Source organism: Oncorhynchus keta, chromosome 4, assembly GCF_023373465.1.
Source record: "Oncorhynchus keta strain PuntledgeMale-10-30-2019 chromosome 4, Oket_V2, whole genome shotgun sequence".
NCBI lineage: Eukaryota > Metazoa > Chordata > Actinopteri > Salmoniformes > Salmonidae > Oncorhynchus > Oncorhynchus keta.
The window spans coordinates 87024285-87043038 of NC_068424.1; the positions used below are offsets into that span (position 1 = coordinate 87024285).

Here is an 18754-nt window from a genome sequence, read left to right on the forward strand (position 1 = left end):
CTGTCTCTGTTAGATCTGATACTGTATACCGGTCCCTGATGGGGGGGTGGTGTGGGGTCTGTCTCTGTTAGATCTGATACTGTATACCGGTCCCTGATGGGGGGTGTGGGGTCTGTCTCTGTTAGATCTGATACTGTATACCGGTCCCTGATGGGGGTCTGTCTCTTTTAGATCTGATACTGTATACCGGTCCCTGATGGTGGGGGGATGGTGGGGGGTCTGTCTCTGTTAGATCTGATACTGTATACCGGTCCCTGATGGTGGGGGTCTGTCTCTGTTAGATCTGATACTGTATACCGGTCCATGATGGTGGGGGGTGGTGGGGGTCTGTCTCTGTTAGATCTGATACTGTATACCGGTCCCTGATGGTGGGGGGATGGTGGGGGTCTGTCTCTGTTAGATCTGATACTGTATACCGGTCCCTGATGGTGGGGGGTCTGTCTCTGTTAGATCTGATACTGTATACCGGTCCCTGATGGTGGGGGGGGGTGGTGGGGGGGTCTGTCTCTGTTAGATCTGATACTGTATACCGGTCCCTGATGGTGGGGGGATGGTGGGGGGTCTGTCTCTGTTAGATCTGATACTGTATACCGGTCCCTGATGGTGGGGGGATGGTGGGGGGTCTGTCTCTGTTAGATCTGATACTGTATACCGGTCCCTGATGGTGGGGGGTGGGGGGTCTGTCTCTGTTAGATCTGATACTGTATACCGGTCCCTGATGGGGGGTGGGTGGGTCTGTCTCTGTTAGATCTGATACTGTATACCGGTCCCTGATGGGGGGGTGGTGTGATGGTGGGAGTGGGATGGGGGATGGTGTGGTGGGTCCGTCTCTCAGATCTGATACTGTATACCGGTCCCTGATGGGGGGGGTCCGCGAGGGGCATTGACCATGTCTTTGGCTTCCTCGTGTCTTACTCATTGTTTGAAAAAAGTTTGGTCCTAATCGATGTCGGGTACTACATTTTATAGAATATGATTTGGATAAATTAAAATGGCCAGTATGGGTGCAATCAATTAGTGTAATTTCTCAGAAATCAAATTATATCTCAACAAAATAATGTAGAAATAAATCAGCATTCCTAACTACAGAAAATATTTAGTAACTCTCTGAAATGGTGGGTGTCGTGGCTGAAATGGTGGGTGTCGTGGCTGAAATGGTGGGTGTCGTGGCTGAAATGGTGGGTGTCGTGGCTGAAACGGATCGACCCACAGGTCATCAATAAGGGTTACCTCCACTCTATAGTCTTATGTTCACATCCTCTTGTCTCCTAAATGCAGTCTGTTAAATATTATCTGTACACCGTGACCTCAACTGACACCGGCTGTGTTTTGAACTTCCATGCTTTTTCTTCCATGCTTTTTGGGCACTGTTTTATCTCACAGCCCTGGGGGGGTGTCTGTCAACAAGAAGGAATGTTTCTCTTCTGTCTGGATCTGTACATTATACTGAAACAGGTTTCTCCCCTCTGGTGTCTCTCCTCCCCTCTGGTGTCTCTCCTCCCCTCTGGTGTCTCTCCTCCCCTCTGGTGTCTCTCCTCCCCTCTGGTGTGTCTCTCCTCCCCTCTGGCGTGTCTCTCCTCCCCTCTGGCGTGTCTCTCCTCCCCTCTGGCGTGTCTCTCCTCCCCTCTGGCGTGTCTCTCCTCCCCTCTGGCGTGTCTCTCCTCCCCTCTGGCGTGTCTCTCCTCCCCTCTGGCGTGTCTCTCCTCCCCTCTGGCGTGTCTCTCCTCCCCTCTGGCGTGTCTCTCCTCCCCTCTGGCGTGTCTCTCCTCCCCTCTGGCGTGTCTCTCCTCCCCCCCTCTGGTGTGTCCCATTCTGTAGCTGAGCCCCAACCTGAGGACAGCCACATGGACAGTCAACAGGAGTGACAACAGCAGACGTTTACTGGAAGCTGCAAAGGTACGTTAGATTGTTATTGGAGCTTATGCCATTTACGGTATCAGAAACAATTCCGTTTAAATATGAACTCTGAAGTGTGTGTGTGTGTGTGTGTGTGTGTTCACAGCATTTGCAGGCGACAGAGCGGACATGTTGGCATGGAAATGCGGGTGGAAGATTAAACGCAGACCCCAAAAATGTGGTAAGAAAAATTAATACTTCCAAATGTTCAATAACAGAAGCATGTTGTTTTATTCGCGACATGATCAGCATGTAAACAGAGAAAATAGGTGATTCATTTGTTCCTCACTCAATTCTGCAGGGAAAGAGTCACCTCTACTTTTATAGCCAACCGTTTGTGTTAATTAGTTCCACCAGTAGACCAGCGAAGACAGTTAAAAGTAAAAATACTTTGATGTACTACTTAAGTAAAAATACGTTGACGTACTACTTAAGTAAAAATACGTTGACGTACTACTTAAGTAAAAATACGTTGATGTACTACTTAAGTAAAAATACTTTGATGTACTACATAAGTAAAAATACTTTGATGTACTACATAAGTAAAAATACTTTGATGTACTACTTAAGTAAAAATACGTTGATGTACTACTTAAGTAAAAATACGTTGATGTACTACTTAAGTAAAAATACGTTGATGTACTACTTAAGTAAAAATACTTTGATGTACTACATAAGTAAAAATACGTTGATGTACTACTTAAGTAAAAATACGTTGATGTACTACTTAAGTAAAAATACGTTGATGTACTACTTAAGTAAAAATACGTTGATGTACTACTTAAGTAAAAATACGTTGATGTACTACTTAAGTAAAAATACATTGATGTACTACTTAAGTAAAAATACGTTGATGTACTACTTAAGTAAAAATACGTTGATGTACTACTCAAGTCATTTACACCACTGGTGTAAATAAAGTCCGATTTTGTCATAAAGTACACTAGTGTTTCGATTTCAGGTGTAGTATCACATGGCTTAAAACCATTACACTACTCAATACCACAACAAAAGTATTAGCCAAAGTCCCAGAATGACCCTTGATGCTGACAGGTAAAAGCTCTGTTCAATCATTGGGCATCTTTTGAGTTCAATATCATTACATTTTAACATTGTCATGTTTTTTTTTTTTTTTTCCAGCCATGTATTCATTAATGAATCAATTATTCAATCTTGCAATCAATTTGACTTTACATCTTGATTGACTCAGTTTATCAATAGAGATTTACAATCAATTTGACTTTACATCTTGATTGACTCAGTTTATCAATAGAGATTTGCAATCAATTTGACTTTACATCTTGATTGACTCAGTTTATCAATAGAGATTTACAATCAATTTGACTTCACCAATATAACTACATGACATAATGGTATTCATTTATTTGAATGGTAAATCTCTATTGATAAACTGAGTCAATCAAGATGTAAAGTCAAATTGATTGTAAATCTCTATTGATAAACTGAGTCAATCAAGATGTAAAGTCAAATTGATTGTAAATCTCTATTGATAAACTGAGTCAATCAAGATGTAAAGTCAAATTGATTGTAAATCTCTATTGATAAACTGAGTCAATCAAGATGTAGTCTTACGTGTATTCCCAATACAGGTAATATATATTATTCAATAGGTCTCGTTACAATACAGGTGTGTGTGTGTGTGTGTGTGTGGTATGTATTCAATAGGACTGTCATGCTTTAAGTTGAGCTGGTTTTGGCTGATTTCATGGGGCTACAGATGAGTCTATTTCCCTTCCATTTAGAACTTATTTTAGTGGCAACTGCTCGATCATATTCTTTTTATTGAGACTGAGTACATTTGTTTATGGTGGCAAGGGAGATTAAGTGAGTTGATAAAGTTTTGGTGGCAATCGGCTCTGAAAGTCTGCATATTTTGCTTCGTGGTTTGCAATAGAGGTTGACCGATAACGATTTTTTTTTCGCCGATAACGATTTATTGGAGGGCCAAAAAAGCCGATGTTCAGCTGTCAGCAAGCTGGGACGTTTGTCCTATAAAGATGGAAGAAATCGGTATCTTCTTGCATTGTAAAGGGTTCTTGCTTGTAGGACATTGTTTTGCGAACAATAATAAACAGTTTCAACATTGTGGGGAGTGGACAGCTAACAATGCAGCCCAGAGAGCAATAGAAATGAATGAGGAAGTGGAGCACTGCTCTTCGTGCTATAAAGAGGCTGATCTGATACGTGATTGAGAAGGTCAAGATGCATTTGACAGAAGTACTGAACCTAACCAAAATTCTACTATCAAACCATTTTCTTTTTTTGTATAGTTATAAATACCAAAATTTCAGTATACTGTGCAACACACACGTTACTATAATCAGCTTGGAGTTGCTGCTCTTCAGCAGCTCTGTCGCTTTAGCCAGGCCTCCGTGGCAGCCGGCTGACAAAGCAGGTAATCGACCATCTTGGCTCTCGGATGGGATGACAGCCATGATGTCCCCCTCAGCTTGGCTGGCAGCCCCTTGGCCCCCTGGTAGATATGTCAGAAAGGCTCTCTGGGTCTTCCTGGGGACAGGTCTGTAGCATAGAGGGGTCATCTTTGTATTTGCGCCGTTATGGAGTCTGCGACAACATGGGCAGCACCATCGAGGCCATCTCTCTTTTTTAAAGCGGTCTATTTTGTTTTTGAATAAAAGTGCACAGGTAATATTGATTATTTACAGGCACCTGCAGAGCTGGACTACTGAACCAGATGTTGTCATTAATTTATTGTGGCCACTAGATGGCAGAGATATTGCTTAAAGCTATTTACAAATTATAGGCAATGCAACATGAAGACAATGCTCTGATCATTCAGTGGTTGATCGCTCCCAACCCATTCGAATCCCCACTCAGATGACTACTTTAAGATTATGGAAGCCCTTGATGACGATGTCCATCTAGAGACCTCTTTCTATCGCTGAGCTGCTGCCCATCCCTACGGCCCTCTGGGAGATGTAGTGTCAGGCAGGCTATCCGTGTTCACCTGGAGACAGATGGCCAGTCTGCTCCCCATTTCCCTGGGCGTACACACCCCCACACCAAGCATCAGGCGTCCGAGTGGGGTTACCTGGGGCCTGGAGAGCAGCTACAGGCCAGGGGCCTCTAGTTTTCCCTTCCCTGTCTGTCAAACCAATTGGGAAAGAGAACTACAGGATCCTATTGGACAACCAGTACACATTGTCTTGCCATATTTTTATCAAAGAAACCTTGGTCATCAATGGTTGTTAAAATGATCTACATTTTTCCTCCTGAGTGTTGCTGTTATTATTATTTGTCAGTGTTTTGGACAAATGAAGCTTTTTCCTTGAGGCGTTAGATGTGTTACCTTCCTCACAGTGAGGAGGAACACATTTAAATCATAACGGATGACATTTAGCAGACTCTTTCATCCCAAGGGACTTTTTTTTTGTGTATGGGAGGCCCCAGCGGGAATCAAACCCACAATCCTTGTCTTTGCAACCTCCATGCTCTACCAACTGAGCCATGGGAATAAGCAATGTTATGTAATCTAACAGTGTTTTTCTTGTGTCCTGGTGGCAGTTGAAGGAGGTGAATTCCCGGACCATCCTGTCTAACATGCTGTCCTACGTGTGGCCCAAGGACCGGCCTGATCTACGGGCTAGAGTAGCCATCGCCCTGGGCCTGCTGGCTGGAGCTAAGGTAGTCTGATGGGACACACCACACACACACACACGTCTGCTGGCTGGAGATGAGGTAGTCTGATGGGACACACACACACACACACATGTCTGCTGGCTGGAGCTAAGGTAGTCTGATGGGACACACCGCACGCACACACACACACACACACACACACACACACACGTCTGCTGGCTGGAGATGAGGTAGTCTGATGGGACACACACACACACACACACACACACACATGTCTGCTGGCTGGAGATGAGGTAGCCCGGTGGATGAGGTAGCCCGGTGGATGAGGTAGCCCGGTGGATGAGGTAGCCCGGTGGATGAGGTAGCCCGGTGGATGAGGTAGCCCGGTGGATGAGGTAGCCCGGTGGATGAGGTAGCCCGGTGGATGAGGTAGCCCGGTGGATGAGGTAGCCCGGTGAGACTCGTCTGTAAGATGATCTTTTTGGCCTTCCTGTGACATCGGGTGCTGTAGGTGTCCTGGAGGGCAGGTAGTTTGCACCCGGTGATGCGTTGTACCTCACTACCCTCTGGAGAGCCTTACGGTTGAGGGCGGAGCAGTTGCCGTACCAGGCGGTAAAGCAACCCGACAGGATGCTCTCGATTGTGCATCTGTAAAGGTTTTGTGCTTTTGGTGACAAGCCAAATTTCTTCAGCCTCCTGAGGTTGAAGAGGCGCAACAAGCTCAGTCCGATGATGCTGTGATTCACCGCCCAAGACCATGACGGACCCTCCACCTCCAAAACGATCCCGCGAACAGCATGGGAACCTGTTTAAACAGGTCCTCATGTGTCCGGTCATTGGGAACCTGTCTAAACAGGTCCTCATGTGTCCGGTCATTGGGAACCTGTTAAACAGGTCCTCATGTCTCCGGTCATTGGGAACCTGTTTAAACAGGTCCTCATGTCTCCGGTCATTGGGAACCTGTTTAAACAGGTCCTCATGTCTCCGGTCATTGGGAACCTGTTTAAACAGGTCCTCATGTCTCCGGTCATTGGGAACCTGTTTAAACAGGTCCTCATGTGTCCGGTCATTGGGAACCTGTTTAAACAGGTCCTCATGTCTCCGGTCATTGGGAACCTGTTTAAACAGGTCCTCATGTCTCCGGTCATTGGGAACCTGTTTGAACAGATCCTCATGTCTCCGGTCATTGGGAACCTGTTTGAACAGGTCCTCATGTGTCCGGTCATTGGGAACCTGTTTAAACAGGTCCTCATGTCTCCGGTCATTGGGAACCTGTTTAAACAGGTCCTCATGTGTCCGGTCATTGGGAACCTGTTTAAACAGGTCCTCATGTGTCCGGTCATTGGGAACCTGTTTAAACAGGTCCTCATGTGTCCGGTCATTGGGAACCTGTTTAAACAGGTCCTCATGTGTCCGGTCATTGGGAACCTGTTTAAACAGGTCCTCATGTGTCCGGTCATTGGGAACCTGTTTAAACAGGTCCTCATGTGTCCGGTCATTGGGAACCTGTTTAAACAGGTCCTCATGTGTCCGGTCATTGGGAACCTGTTTAAACAGGTCCTCATGTGTCCGGTCATTGGGAACCTGTTTAAACAGGTCCTCATGTGTCCGGTCATTGGGAACCTGTTTAAACAGGTCCTCATGTGTCCGGTCATTGGGAACCTGTTTAAACAGGTCCTCATGTGTCCGGTCATTGGGAACCTGTTTAAACAGGTCCTCATGTGTCCGGTCATTGGGAACCTGTTTAAACAGGTCCTCATGTGTCCGGTCATTGGGAACCTGTTTAAACAGGTCCTCATGTGTCCGGTCATTGGGAACCTGTTTAAACAGGTCCTCATGTGTCCGGTCATTGGGAACCTGTTTAAACAGGTCCTCATGTGTCCGGTCATTGGGAACCTGTTTAAACAGGTCCTCATGTGTCCGGTCATTGGGAACCTGTTTAAACAGGTCCTCATGTGTCCGGTCATTGGGAACCTGTTTAAACAGGTCCTCATGTGTCCGGTCATTGGGAACCTGTTTAAACAGGTCCTCATGTGTCCGGTCATTGGGAACCTGTTTAAACAGGTCCTCATGTGTCCGGTCATTGGGAACCTGTTTAAACAGGTCCTCATGTGTCCGGTCATTGGGAACCTGTTTAAACAGGTCCTCATGTGTCCGGTCATTGGGAACCTGTTTAAACAGGTCCTCATGTGTCCGGTCATTGGGAACCTGTTTAAACAGGTCCTCATGTCTCCGGTCATTGGGAACCTGTTTAAACAGGTCCTCATGTGTCCGGTCATTGGGAAACTGTTTAAACAGATCCTCATGTGTCCGGTCATTGGGAAACTGTTTAAACCTTTTACGATGAAGATCTGTGAAGTTATTTGAGGTTTTACGAATTCTTTGAGAGACGGTCCTGAGAAATGTCTTTTTTTTTTTTTTTGCTGAATTTATATTTACAAAAAATATATGGGAGATTGTAGCATTTCCAATATCTGCAATATTAAAGCTAATCTATACCCTTTTAAATTATTATTATTATTTAAACAATTGTAGAAACATTTCGAGGATAATGAATGGAAACAGGATGCAACTTTTAGCTAATTTGAGTCTCATAGCAAAAGGTCTGAATACTTTTGTAAATAAATTTGCAAAAATGTTTAAACCTTTTTTCACTTTGTCATTATGTGGTATTGTGTAGATTTGAGTAAAAAGAATATAACTAAAGTCTAGTGGTCTGATTACTATCTGAATACCACGTAGATATAGAGGTCTATAGATCCTATCTGCAGTCCTGATTTCTGGAACCGTTTGCTTGCCTGTGTAGTGTTGACTTTTCCTTGTTTCACTGTCTGGAATTTCAGGGTTCTCCATCAGGATGGTAATACAAACACAGCCAGCCTTACTGCACCGAGCTTCTACCATCAGAAGAGTGGACATTCCTGTTTTCACCATTCCTGTTTCTCACTCTCTAGATGACCAACGTGATGGTACCCTTCATGTTTAAGTATGCTGTGGATGAGCTGAATGGACTGTCGGGACACATGTTGAACCTGAGCGACGCCCCCAACACCGTGGCTACCATGGCAACCGCTGTTCTTATTGGTTGTAAGTCCCAACTACTTTTCTTCACAAACCAGAAAGGCACAAAAAAAAAGTATTTGAATATCTTGGAACAGAATATTGTTATCACAGTCCAGGAGTCAGATTCTAGATTATCTGGGATAAGTATATCAAACCTAGTGTTGGCTCTGCCTCTGTCTCCTCTGCTTCTGGCTGCTCTGGCTCTGGCTCCTCGGTCTCCTCGGTCTCCTCGGTCTCCTCGGGGTCTCCTCGGTCTCCTCGGTCTCCTCGGTCTCCTCGGGCTCCTCGGGCTCCTCTGTCTCCTCTGTCTCCTCTGTCTCAACTGGCTCTTTCTCAACTGGCTCTTTCTCAACTGGCTCTTTCTCAACTGGCTCTTTCTCAACTGGCTCTTTCTCAACTGGCTCTTTCTCAACTGGCTCTTTCTCAACTGGCTCCTCTGTCTCCTCTGGCTCTGGCTCCTCTGGCTCTGGCTCCTCTGGCTCTTTCTCCTCTGGCTCTTTCTCCTCTGGCTCCTCTGGCTCCTCTGGCTCTTTCTCCTCTGCCTCCTCTGGCTCCTCTGGCTCTGGCTCCTCTGCCTCTGGCTCCTCTGGCTCCTCTGCCTCCTCTGGCTCCTCTGCCTCTGGCTCCTCTGCCTCTGTCTCCTCTGGCTCTGCCTCCTCTGGCTCTGCCTCCTCTGGCTCTGCCTCCTCTGGCTCTGCCTCCTCTGGCTCTGCCTCCTCTGGCTCTGCCTCCTCTGGCTCTGTCTCCTCTGGCTCTGTCTCCTCTGGCTCTGGCTCCTCTGGCTCCTCTGCCTCTGGCTCCTCTGGCTCTGTCTCCTCTGCCTCTGTCTCCTCTGCCTCTGTCTCCTCTGGCTCTGGCTCCTCTGCCTCCTCTGCCTCCTCTGGCTCCTCTGCCTCCTCTGCCTCCTCTGGCTCCTCTGCCTCCTCTGCCTCTGCCTCCTCTGCCTCCTCTGCCTCCTCTGCCTCCTCTGCCTCTGTCTCCTCTGCCTCCTCTGCCTCCTCTGCCTCCTCTGGCTCCTCTGCCTCCTCTGCCTCCTCTGCCTCTGTCTCCTCTGCCTCTGTCTCCTCTGCCTCCTCTGCCTCCTCTGCCTCTGTCTCCTCTGCCTCTGTCTCCTCTGCCTCCTCTGGCTCCTCTGCCTCTGTCTCCTCTGCCTCTGTCTCCTCTGCCTCTGTCTCCTCTGGCTCTGTCTCCTCTGGCTCTTTCTCCTCTGGCTCCTCTGGCTCCTCTGCCTCTGTCTCCTCTGCCTCTGTCTCCTCTGGCTCTGGCTCCTCTGGCTCTGGCTCCTCTGCCTCTGGCTCCTCTGCCTCTGTCTCCTCTGCCTCCTCTGCCTCCTCTGGCTCTGGCTCCTCTGGCTCCTCTGCCTCCTCTGCCTCCTCTGCCTCCTCTGCCTCTGGCTCCTCTGCCTCTGTCTCCTCTGCCTCTGTCTCCTCTGCCTCTGGCTCCTCTGCCTCTGGCTCCTCTGCCTCTGGCTCCTCTGCCTCCTCTGCCTCTGGCTCCTCTGCCTCCTCTGCCTCCTCTGGCTCTGTCTCCTCTGCCTCCTCTGCCTCCTCTGGCTCTGCCTCCTCTGGCTCCTCTGCCTCCTCTGGCTCTGCCTCCTCTGGCTCTGCCTCCTCTGGCTCCTCTGCCTCCTCTGGCTCCTCTGGCTCCTCTGGCTCCTCTGTCTCCTCTGGCTCCTCTGGCTCTGCCTCCTCTGGCTCCTCTGCCTCTGTCTCCTCTGCCTCTGTCTCCTCTGGCTCTGCCTCCTCTGCCTCCTCTGGCTCTGTCTCCTCTGGCTCTGCCTCCTCTGGCTCTGTCTCCTCTGCCTCCTCTGGCTCTGTCTCCTCTGCCTCTGCCTCCTCTGGCTCCTCTGCCTCCTCTGCCTCCTCTGGCTCCTCTGCCTCTGGCTCCTCTGGCTCTGCCTCCTCTGCCTCCTCTGCCTCTGGCTCCTCTGCCTCTGTCTCCTCTGCCTCTGGCTCCTCTGGCTCTTTCTCCTCTGCCTCTGGCTCCTCTGTCTCCTCTGGCTCTGTCTCCTCTGGCTCTGTCTCCTCTGGCTCTGGCTCCTCTGCCTCCTCTGCCTCTGGCTCTGTCTCCTCTGTCTCCTCTGCCTCTGTCTCTGCCTCCTCTGTCTCCTCTGCCTCTGTCTCTGTCTCCTCTGCCTCTGTCTCCTCTGGCTCCTCTGCCTCTGTCTCCTCTGGCTCCTCTGGCTCCTCTGCCTCTGTCTCCTCTGCCTCCTCTGTCTCTGCCTCCTCTGTCTCCTCTGCCTCCTCTGCCTCCTCTGTCTCCTCTGCCTCTGTCTCCTCTGCCTCTGCCTCCTCTGCCTCTGGCTCCTCTGCCTCTGGCTCCTCTGCCTCTGGCTCCTCTGCCTCTGGCTCCTCTGCCTCTGGCTCCTCTGCCTCTGGCTCCTCTGCCTCTGGCTCCTCTGCCTCTGGCTCCTCTGGCTCTGTCTCCTCTGGCTCTGGCTCCTCTGCCTCCTCTGCCTCCTCTGGCTCCTCTGTCTCTGCCTCCTCTGGCTCCTCTGTCTCTGGCTCCTCTGGCTCTTTCTCCTCTGCCTCTGTCTCCTCTGGCTCTGGCTCCTCTGGCTCTTTCTCCTCTGCCTCTCTCCTCTGGCTCTGCCTCCTCTGTCTCTGCCTCCTCTGCCTCCTCTGTCTCTGCCTCCTCTGGCTCCTCTGTCTCTGCCTCCTCTGCCTCTGGCTCCTCTGCCTCTTTCTCCTCTGCCTCTGTCTCCTCTGTCTCCTCTGGCTCTTTCTCCTCTGGCTCCTCTGGCTCTTTCTCCTCTGGCTCCTCTGCCTCTTTCTCCTCTGGCTCCTCTGCCTCTGTCTCCTCTGGCTCTTTCTCCTCTGCCTCCTCTGTCTCTGTCTCCTCTGTCTCTGTCTCCTCTGCCTCTGTCTCCTCTGCCTCTGTCTCCTCTGTCTCTGCCTCCTCTGCCTCCTCTGCCTCCTCTGCCTCCTCTGTCTCTGCCTCCTCTGCCTCCTCTGCCTCCTCTGCCTCCTCTGTCTCTGCCTCCTCTGCCTCCTCTGTCTCTGCCTCCTCTGTCTCTGCCTCCTCTGGCTCCTCTGCCTCTGTCTCCTCTGGCTCCTCTGCCTCTGTCTCCTCTGTCTCCTCTGCCTCTGGCTCCTCTGGCTCCTCTGCCTCTGGCTCCTCTGGCTCCTCTGGCTCCTATGCCTCTGTCTCCTCTGTCTCCTCTGTCTCCTCTGTCTCCTCTGTCTCCTCTGTCTCCTCTGTCTCTCTCTCCTCTGGCTCCTCTGCCTCTGTCTCCTCTGGCTCCTCTGGCTCTGCCTCCTCTGTCTCCTCTGCCTCCTCTGCCTCCTCTGCCTCCTCTGCCTCCTCTGTCTCTGCCTCCTCTGTCTCTGCCTCCTCTGCCTCCTCTGTCTCTGCCTCCTCTGGCTCCTCTGCCTCTGGCTCCTCTGCCTCTGGCTCCTCCGCCTCTGGCTCCTCTGCCTCTGGCTCCTCTGGCTCCTCTGGCTCCTCTGGCTCTTTCTCCTCTGCCTCTGGCTCCTCTGCCTCTTTCTCCTCTGGCTCCTCTGGCTCTTCTGCCTCTTGCTCCTCTGTCTCCTCTGGCTCCTCTGCCTCTGTCTCCTCTGCCTCTGTCTCCTCTGGCTCCTCTGCCTCTGTCTCCTCTGCCTCTGTCTCCTCTGGCTCCTCTGGCTCCTCTGCCTCTGGCTCCTCTGCCTCTGTCTCCTCTGCCTCTGGCTCCTCTGCCTCTGTCTCCTCTGCCTCTGTCTCCTCTGCCTCTGGCTCCTCTGCCTCTGGCTCCTCTGCCTCTGGCTCCTCTGCCTCTGTCTCCTCTTTCTCCTCTGCCTCTGTCTCCTCTGCCTCCCTCTGCCTCTGTCTCCTCTGCCTCCTCTGGCTCCTCTGCCTCCTCTGGCTCCTCTGCCTCTGGCTCCTCTGCCTCTGTCTCCTCTGCCTCTGTCTCCTCTGTCTCTGCCTCCTCTGTCTCCTCTGTCTCCTCTGGCTCCTCTGCCTCTGCCTCCTCTGCCTCTGTCTCCTCTGCCTCTGTCTCCTCTGCCTCTGGCTCCTCTGCCTCTGTCTCCTCTGCCTCTGTCTCCTCTGCCTCTGTCTCCTCTGCCTCTGTCTCCTCTGCCTCCTCTGCCTCTGTCTCCTCTGCCTCTGTCTCCTCTGCCTCTGTCTCCTCTGCCTCTGTCTCCTCTGCCTCCTCTGCCTCTGTCTCCTCTGTCTCTGTCTCCTCTGTCTCTGTCTCCTCTGTCTCCTCGGGCTCCTCGGGCTCCTCTGTCTCCTCTGTCTCCTCTGTCTCAACTGGCTCTTTCTCAACTGGCTCTTTCTCAACTGGCTCTTTCTCAACTGGCTCTTTCTCAACTGGCTCTTTCTCAACTGGCTCTTTCTCAACTGGCTCTTTCTCAACTGGCTCCTCTGTCTCCTCTGGCTCTGGCTCCTCTGGCTCTGGCTCCTCTGGCTCTTTCTCCTCTGGCTCTTTCTCCTCTGGCTCCTCTGGCTCCTCTGGCTCTTTCTCCTCTGGCTCCTCTGGCTCCTCTGGCTCTGGCTCCTCTGCCTCTGGCTCCTCTGGCTCCTCTGCCTCCTCTGGCTCCTCTGCCTCTGTCTCCTCTGCCTCTGGCTCCTCTGGCTCTGCCTCCTCTGGCTCTGCCTCCTCTGGCTCCTGCTCTGCCTCCTGGCTCTGCCTCCTCTGGCTCTGCCTCCTCTGGCTCTGTCTCCTCTGGCTCTGTCTCCTCTGGCTCTGGCTCCTCTGGCTCCTCTGGCTCTTTCTCCTCTGCCTCTGGCTCTGTCTCCTCTGCCTCTGTCTCCTCTGCCTCTGTCTCCTCTGGCTCTGGCTCCTCTGCCTCCTCTGCCTCCTCTGGCTCCTCTGCCTCCTCTGCCTCCTCTGCCTCCTCTGCCTCCTCTGCCTCTGCCTCCTCTGCCTCCTCTGCCTCCTCTGCCTCCTCTGCCTCTGTCTCCTCTGCCTCCTCTGCCTCTCTGCCTCCTCTGGCTCCTCTGCCTCCTCTGGCTCCTCTGCCTCTGTCTCCTCTGCCTCTGTCTCCTCTGCCTCCTGGCTCCTCTGCCTCTGTCTCCTCTGCCTCTGTCTCCTCTGCCTCCTCTGGCTCCTCTGCCTCTGTCTCCTCTGCCTCTGTCTCCTCTGCCTCTGTCTCCTCTGGCTCTGTCTCCTCTGGCTCTGTCTCCTCTGCCTCCTCTGGCTCCTCTGCCTCTGTCTCCTCTGCCTCTGTCTCCTCTGGCTCTGGCTCCTCTGCCTCTGGCTCCTCTGCCTCTGTCTCCTCTGCCTCCTCTGCCTCCTCTGGCTCTGGCTCCTCTGGCTCCTCTGCCTCCTCTGCCTCCTCTGCCTCTGGCTCCTCTGCCTCTGTCTCCTCTGCCTCTGTCTCCTCTGCCTCTGGCTCCTCTGCCTCTGGCTCCTCTGCCTCTGGCTCCTCTGCCTCCTCTGCCTCTGCCTCCTCTGCCTCCTCTGGCTCTGTCTCCTCTGCCTCCTCTGCCTCCTCTGGCTCTGCCTCCTCTGGCTCCTCTGCCTCCTCTGGCTCTGCCTCCTCTGGCTCTGCCTCCTCTGGCTCCTCTGCCTCCTCTGGCTCCTCTGGCTCCTCTGGCTCCTCTGTCTCCTCTGGCTCTGCCTCCTCTGGCTCTGCCTCCTCTGGCTCCTCTGCCTCTGTCTCCTCTGCCTCTGTCTCCTCTGGCTCTGCCTCCTCTGCCTCCTCTGGCTCTGTCTCCTCTGGCTCTGCCTCCTCTGGCTCTGTCTCCTCTGCCTCCTCTGGCTCTGTCTCCTCTGCCTCTGCCTCCTCTGGCTCCTCTGCCTCCTCTGCCTCCTCTGGCTCCTCTGCCTCTGGCTCCTCTGGCTCTGCCTCCTCTGCCTCCTCTGCCTCTGGCTCCTCTGCCTCTGTCTCCTCTGCCTCTGGCTCCTCTGGCTCTGTCTCCTCTGCCTCTGGCTCCTCTGTCTCCTCTGGCTCTGTCTCCTCTGTCTCTGTCTCCTCTGCCTCTGGCTCCTCTGGCTCCTCTGCCTCCTCTGTCTCCTCTGTCTCTGTCTCCTCTGTCTCCTCTGTCTCTGTCTCCTCTGTCTCCTCTGTCTCTGTCTCCTCTGGCTCCTCTGCCTCTGTCTCCTCTGGCTCCTCTGCCTCTGTCTCCTCTGGCTCCTCTGGCTCCTCTGCCTCTTTCTCCTCTGCCTCCTCTGGCTCTTTCTCCTCTGTCTCCTCTGCCTCTGCCTCCTCTGTCTCCTCTGCCTCCTCTGCCTCCTCTGTCTCCTCTGCCTCTGTCTCCTCTGCCTCTGGCTCCTCTGCCTCTGTCTCCTCTGTCTCCTCTGTCTCCTCTGCCTCTGGCTCCTCTGCCTCTGGCTCCTCTGCCTCTGGCTCCTCTGCCTCTGGCTCCTCTGGCTCTGTCTCCTCTGGCTCTGGCTCCTCTGCCTCCTCTGCCTCCTCTGGCTCCTCTGTCTCTGCCTCCTCTGGCTCCTCTGTCTCTGGCTCCTCTGGCTCTTTCTCCTCTGCCTCTGTCTCCTCTGGCTCTGGCTCCTCTGGCTCTTTCTCCTCTGCCTCTCTCCTCTGGCTCTGCCTCCTCTGTCTCTGCCTCCTCTGCCTCCTCTGTCTCTGCCTCCTCTGGCTCCTCTGTCTCTGCCTCCTCTGCCTCTGGCTCCTCTGCCTCTGTCTCCTCTGCCTCTGTCTCCTCTGTCTCCTCTTTCTCCTCTGGCTCCTCTGGCTCTTTCTCCTCTGCCTCTGGCTCCTCTGCCTCTGGCTCCTCTGCCTCTGGCTCCTCTGCCTCTTTCTCCTCTGCCTCCTCTGTCTCCTCTGCCTCTGTCTCCTCTGCCTCTGTCTCCTCTGCCTCTGTCTCCTCTGTCTCTGTCTCCTCTGCCTCCTCTGCCTCCTCTGCCTCCTCTGTCTCTGCCTCCTCTGCCTCCTCTGCCTCCTCTGTCTCTGCCTCCTCTGCCTCCTCTGTCTCTGCCTCCTCTGTCTCTGCCTCCTCTGGCTCCTCTGCCTCTGCCTCCTCTGCCTCCTCTGCCTCTGTCTCCTCTGTCTCCTCTGCCTCTGTCTCCTCTGGCTCCTCTGCCTCTGGCTCCTCTGGCTCCTCTGGCTCCTCTGGCTCTGTCTCCTCTGTCTCCTCTGCCTCCTCTGCCTCTGGCTCCTCTGGCTCCTCTGCCTCTGTCTCCTCTGCCTCCTCTGGCTCTGCCTCCTCTGCCTCCTCTGCCTCCTCTGCCTCCTCTGCCTCCTCTGCCTCCTCTGTCTCTGCCTCCTCTGTCTCTGCCTCCTCTGCCTCCTCTGTCTCTGCCTCCTCTGGCTCCTCTGCCTCTGGCTCCTCTGCCTCCTCCTCTTCCTCTGGCTCCTCTGCCTCTGGCTCCTCTGCCTCCTCTGGCTCCTCTGGCTCTTTCTCCTCTGGCTCCTCTGCCTCTTTCTCCTCTGGCTCCTCTGGCTCCTCTGCCTCTGGCTCCTCTGCCTCTGGCTCCTCTGCCTCTGTCTCCTCTGCCTCTGTCTCCTCTGCCTCTGCCTCTGTCTCCTCTGTCTCTGTCTCCTCTGGCTCCTCTGTCTCCTCTGGCTCCTCTGTCTCCTCTGCCTCTGTCTCCTCTGCCTCTGGCTCCTCTGCCTCTGTCTCCTCTGCCTCTGTCTCCTCTGCCTCTGGCTCCTCTGCCTCTGGCTCCTCTGCCTCTGGCTCCTCTGCCTCTGTCTCCTCTGTCTCCTCTGCCTCTGTCTCCTCTGTCTCCTCTGCCTCTGTCTCCTCTGCCTCCTCTGGCTCCTCTGCCTCCTCTGCCTCCTCTGCCTCTGTCTCCTCTGCCTCTGTCTCCTCTGCCTCTGTCTCCTCTGTCTCTGCCTCCTCTGTCTCCTCTGTCTCCTCTGTCTCCTCTGCCTCTGTCTCCTCTGCCTCCTCTGCCTCTGTCTCCTCTGCCTCTGTCTCCTCTGCCTCTGGCTCCTCTGCCTCTGTCTCCTCTGCCTCTGTCTCCTCTGCCTCTGTCTCCTCTGCCTCCTCTGCCTCTGTCTCTGTCTCCTCTGCCTCTGTCTCCTCTGCCTCTGTCTCCTCTGCCTCCTCTGCCTCTGTCTCCTCTGTCTCTGTCTCCTCTGTCTCTGGCTCCTCTGGCTCCTCTGGCTCCTCTGCCTCCTCTGCCTCTGTCTCCTCTGCCTCTGTCTCCTCTGTCTCTGTCTCCTCTGCCTCTGTCTCCTCTGTCTCCTCTGTCTCTGTCTCCTCTGTCTCTGTCTCCTCTGGCTCCTTCTCTCTGCTCCGTCACTCTGTGGCTTGTGAAAAGATGTTGATGTCAACCTCTGTTTGAATAGAGGTCAGGGTTTGGGTGTCCAGTCCTTCCTGTCAGCCCATGACTGCCTCCATCCTCTAACTCTGGCTCTGACTGCTGATGAAAACAGCTCTAATGAACTCAGATGTGGATGTCAATAAAGGCAGCCCCCCGCACCCCTCTGATTCGGAGTTTGGGTTAAATGCGGAAGACACATTTCAGTTGAATGCGTTGTTGTACAACTGACTAGATACCCTTTCCCTAACTCTGGTGCTGACTGCTGATCAAATTGTGTTGGTCACATGTGTTTAGCAGATGTTATTGCAGGTGTTGTGAAATGCTTGTGTTTCTAGCTCGGACAGTGCAGTAATATCTAACTTTCACAACATATGCACACCTGTGTAAAGTTTCCGTACCAGGCGGTGATGCAGCCCGACAGGTTGCTCTCAATTGTGCATCTGTAAAAGTTTGTCAGGGTTTTGGGTGCCAAGCTACATTTCTTCAGCCTCATGAGGTTGAGGAGGCGCTGTTGCGCTTTCTTCAACACGCTGTCTGTGTGGATGGACCATTTCAGTTTGTCAGTGATGTGTACACCGAGGAACTTAACTTTCTAACTTCAATTAACAGCATTGGTATTAGAGGTTGACCGATTATCATTTTCCGATACCGATTATTGGAGGACCAAACAAGCCGATTAATCGGCAGTTTTATGTATGCGTGTGTATGTGTAAAAAATGACAAATATAACAATACTGAATAAACAATTAATGGTTTTATTTTGACTTAATATAATACATCTATTTAGTCTCAAATTAATGAAACCTGTTCAATTTGGTTTAAATAATGCAAAAACAAAGTGTTGGAGAAGAAAGTAAAAGTGCAATATGTGCCATGTAAGAAAGCTAACGTTTAAGTTACTTGCTCAGAACATGAGAACATGAAATCTGGTGGTTCCTTTTAACATGAGTCTTCAATATTCCCAGTTAAGAAGTTTTAGGTTGACGTTAATATAGGAATTATAGGACTATTTCTCTCTCTACCATTTGTATTTCATATCTTTGACTATTGGATGTTCTTATAGGCACTATAGTAATGCTAGCCCCTAATCTCTGGAGTTGATAGGCTTGAAGTCATAAACAGCGCTGTGCTTCAAGCATTACGAAGAGCTGCTGGCAAATGAAGGAAGGTGGTGTTTGAATGAATGAGCCTGCTGCTGCCTACCACCGCTCAGACAGACTGCTCTATCAAATCATAGACTTAGTTATAATATAATAAACACACAGACATATGAACCTTAGTTCACTAATATGGTGAAATCTGCGGTCAGCCTGCCACGTACTTTCCTCGTGGATTGCAATGTCATCGGCGTTTACCGATTTGGGACGGTCTCTGTTACTACACAGCCTGGCCTGGTCTGGGACGGTCTCTGTTACTACACAGCCTGGCCTGGTCTGGGACGGTCTCTGTTACTACACAGCCTGGCCTGGTCTGGGACGGTCTCTGTTACTACACAGCCTGGCCTGGTCTGGGACGGTCTCTGTTACTACACAGCCTGGCCTGGTCTGGGACGGTCTCTGTTACTACACAGCCTGGCCTGGTCTGGGACGGTCTCTGTTACTACACAGCCTGGCCTGGCCTGGGACGGTCTCTGTTACTACACAGCCTGGCCTGGTCTGGGACGGTCTCTGTTACTACACAGCCTGGCCTGGTCTGGGACGGTCTCTGTTACTACACAGCCTGGCCTGGTCTGGGACGGTCTCTGTTACTACACAGCCTGGCCTGGTCTGGGACGGTCTCTGTTACTACACAGCCTGGCCTGGCCTGGGACGGTCTCTGTTACTACACAGCCTGGCCTGGCCTGGGACGGTCTCTGTTACTACACAGCCTGGCCTGGCCTGGGACGGTCTCTGTTACTACACAGCCTGGCCTGGCCTGGGACGGTCTCTGTTACTACACAGCCTGGCCTGGCCTGGGACGGTCTCTGTTACTACACAGCCTGGCCTGGCCTGGGACGGTCTCTGTTACTACACAGCCTGG

At 52.5% G+C, this 18754-nt stretch overlaps 1 protein-coding gene across 1 annotated transcript in view; it reads left to right on the forward strand.

The window, feature by feature from the left end:
• LOC118376691 (iron-sulfur clusters transporter ABCB7, mitochondrial-like) overlaps positions 1–18754 on the forward strand; it is a 64318-nt gene that overhangs the window by 10468 nt on the left and 35096 nt on the right. Inside the window, exons 2-5 of the mRNA XM_052518091.1 lie at positions 1819–1896; positions 2003–2077; positions 5443–5562; positions 8472–8604. Coding sequence (XP_052374051.1) covers positions 1819–1896; positions 2003–2077; positions 5443–5562; positions 8472–8604 — 406 coding nt within the window. The remainder of the gene's footprint in view (positions 1–1818; positions 1897–2002; positions 2078–5442; positions 5563–8471; positions 8605–18754) is intronic.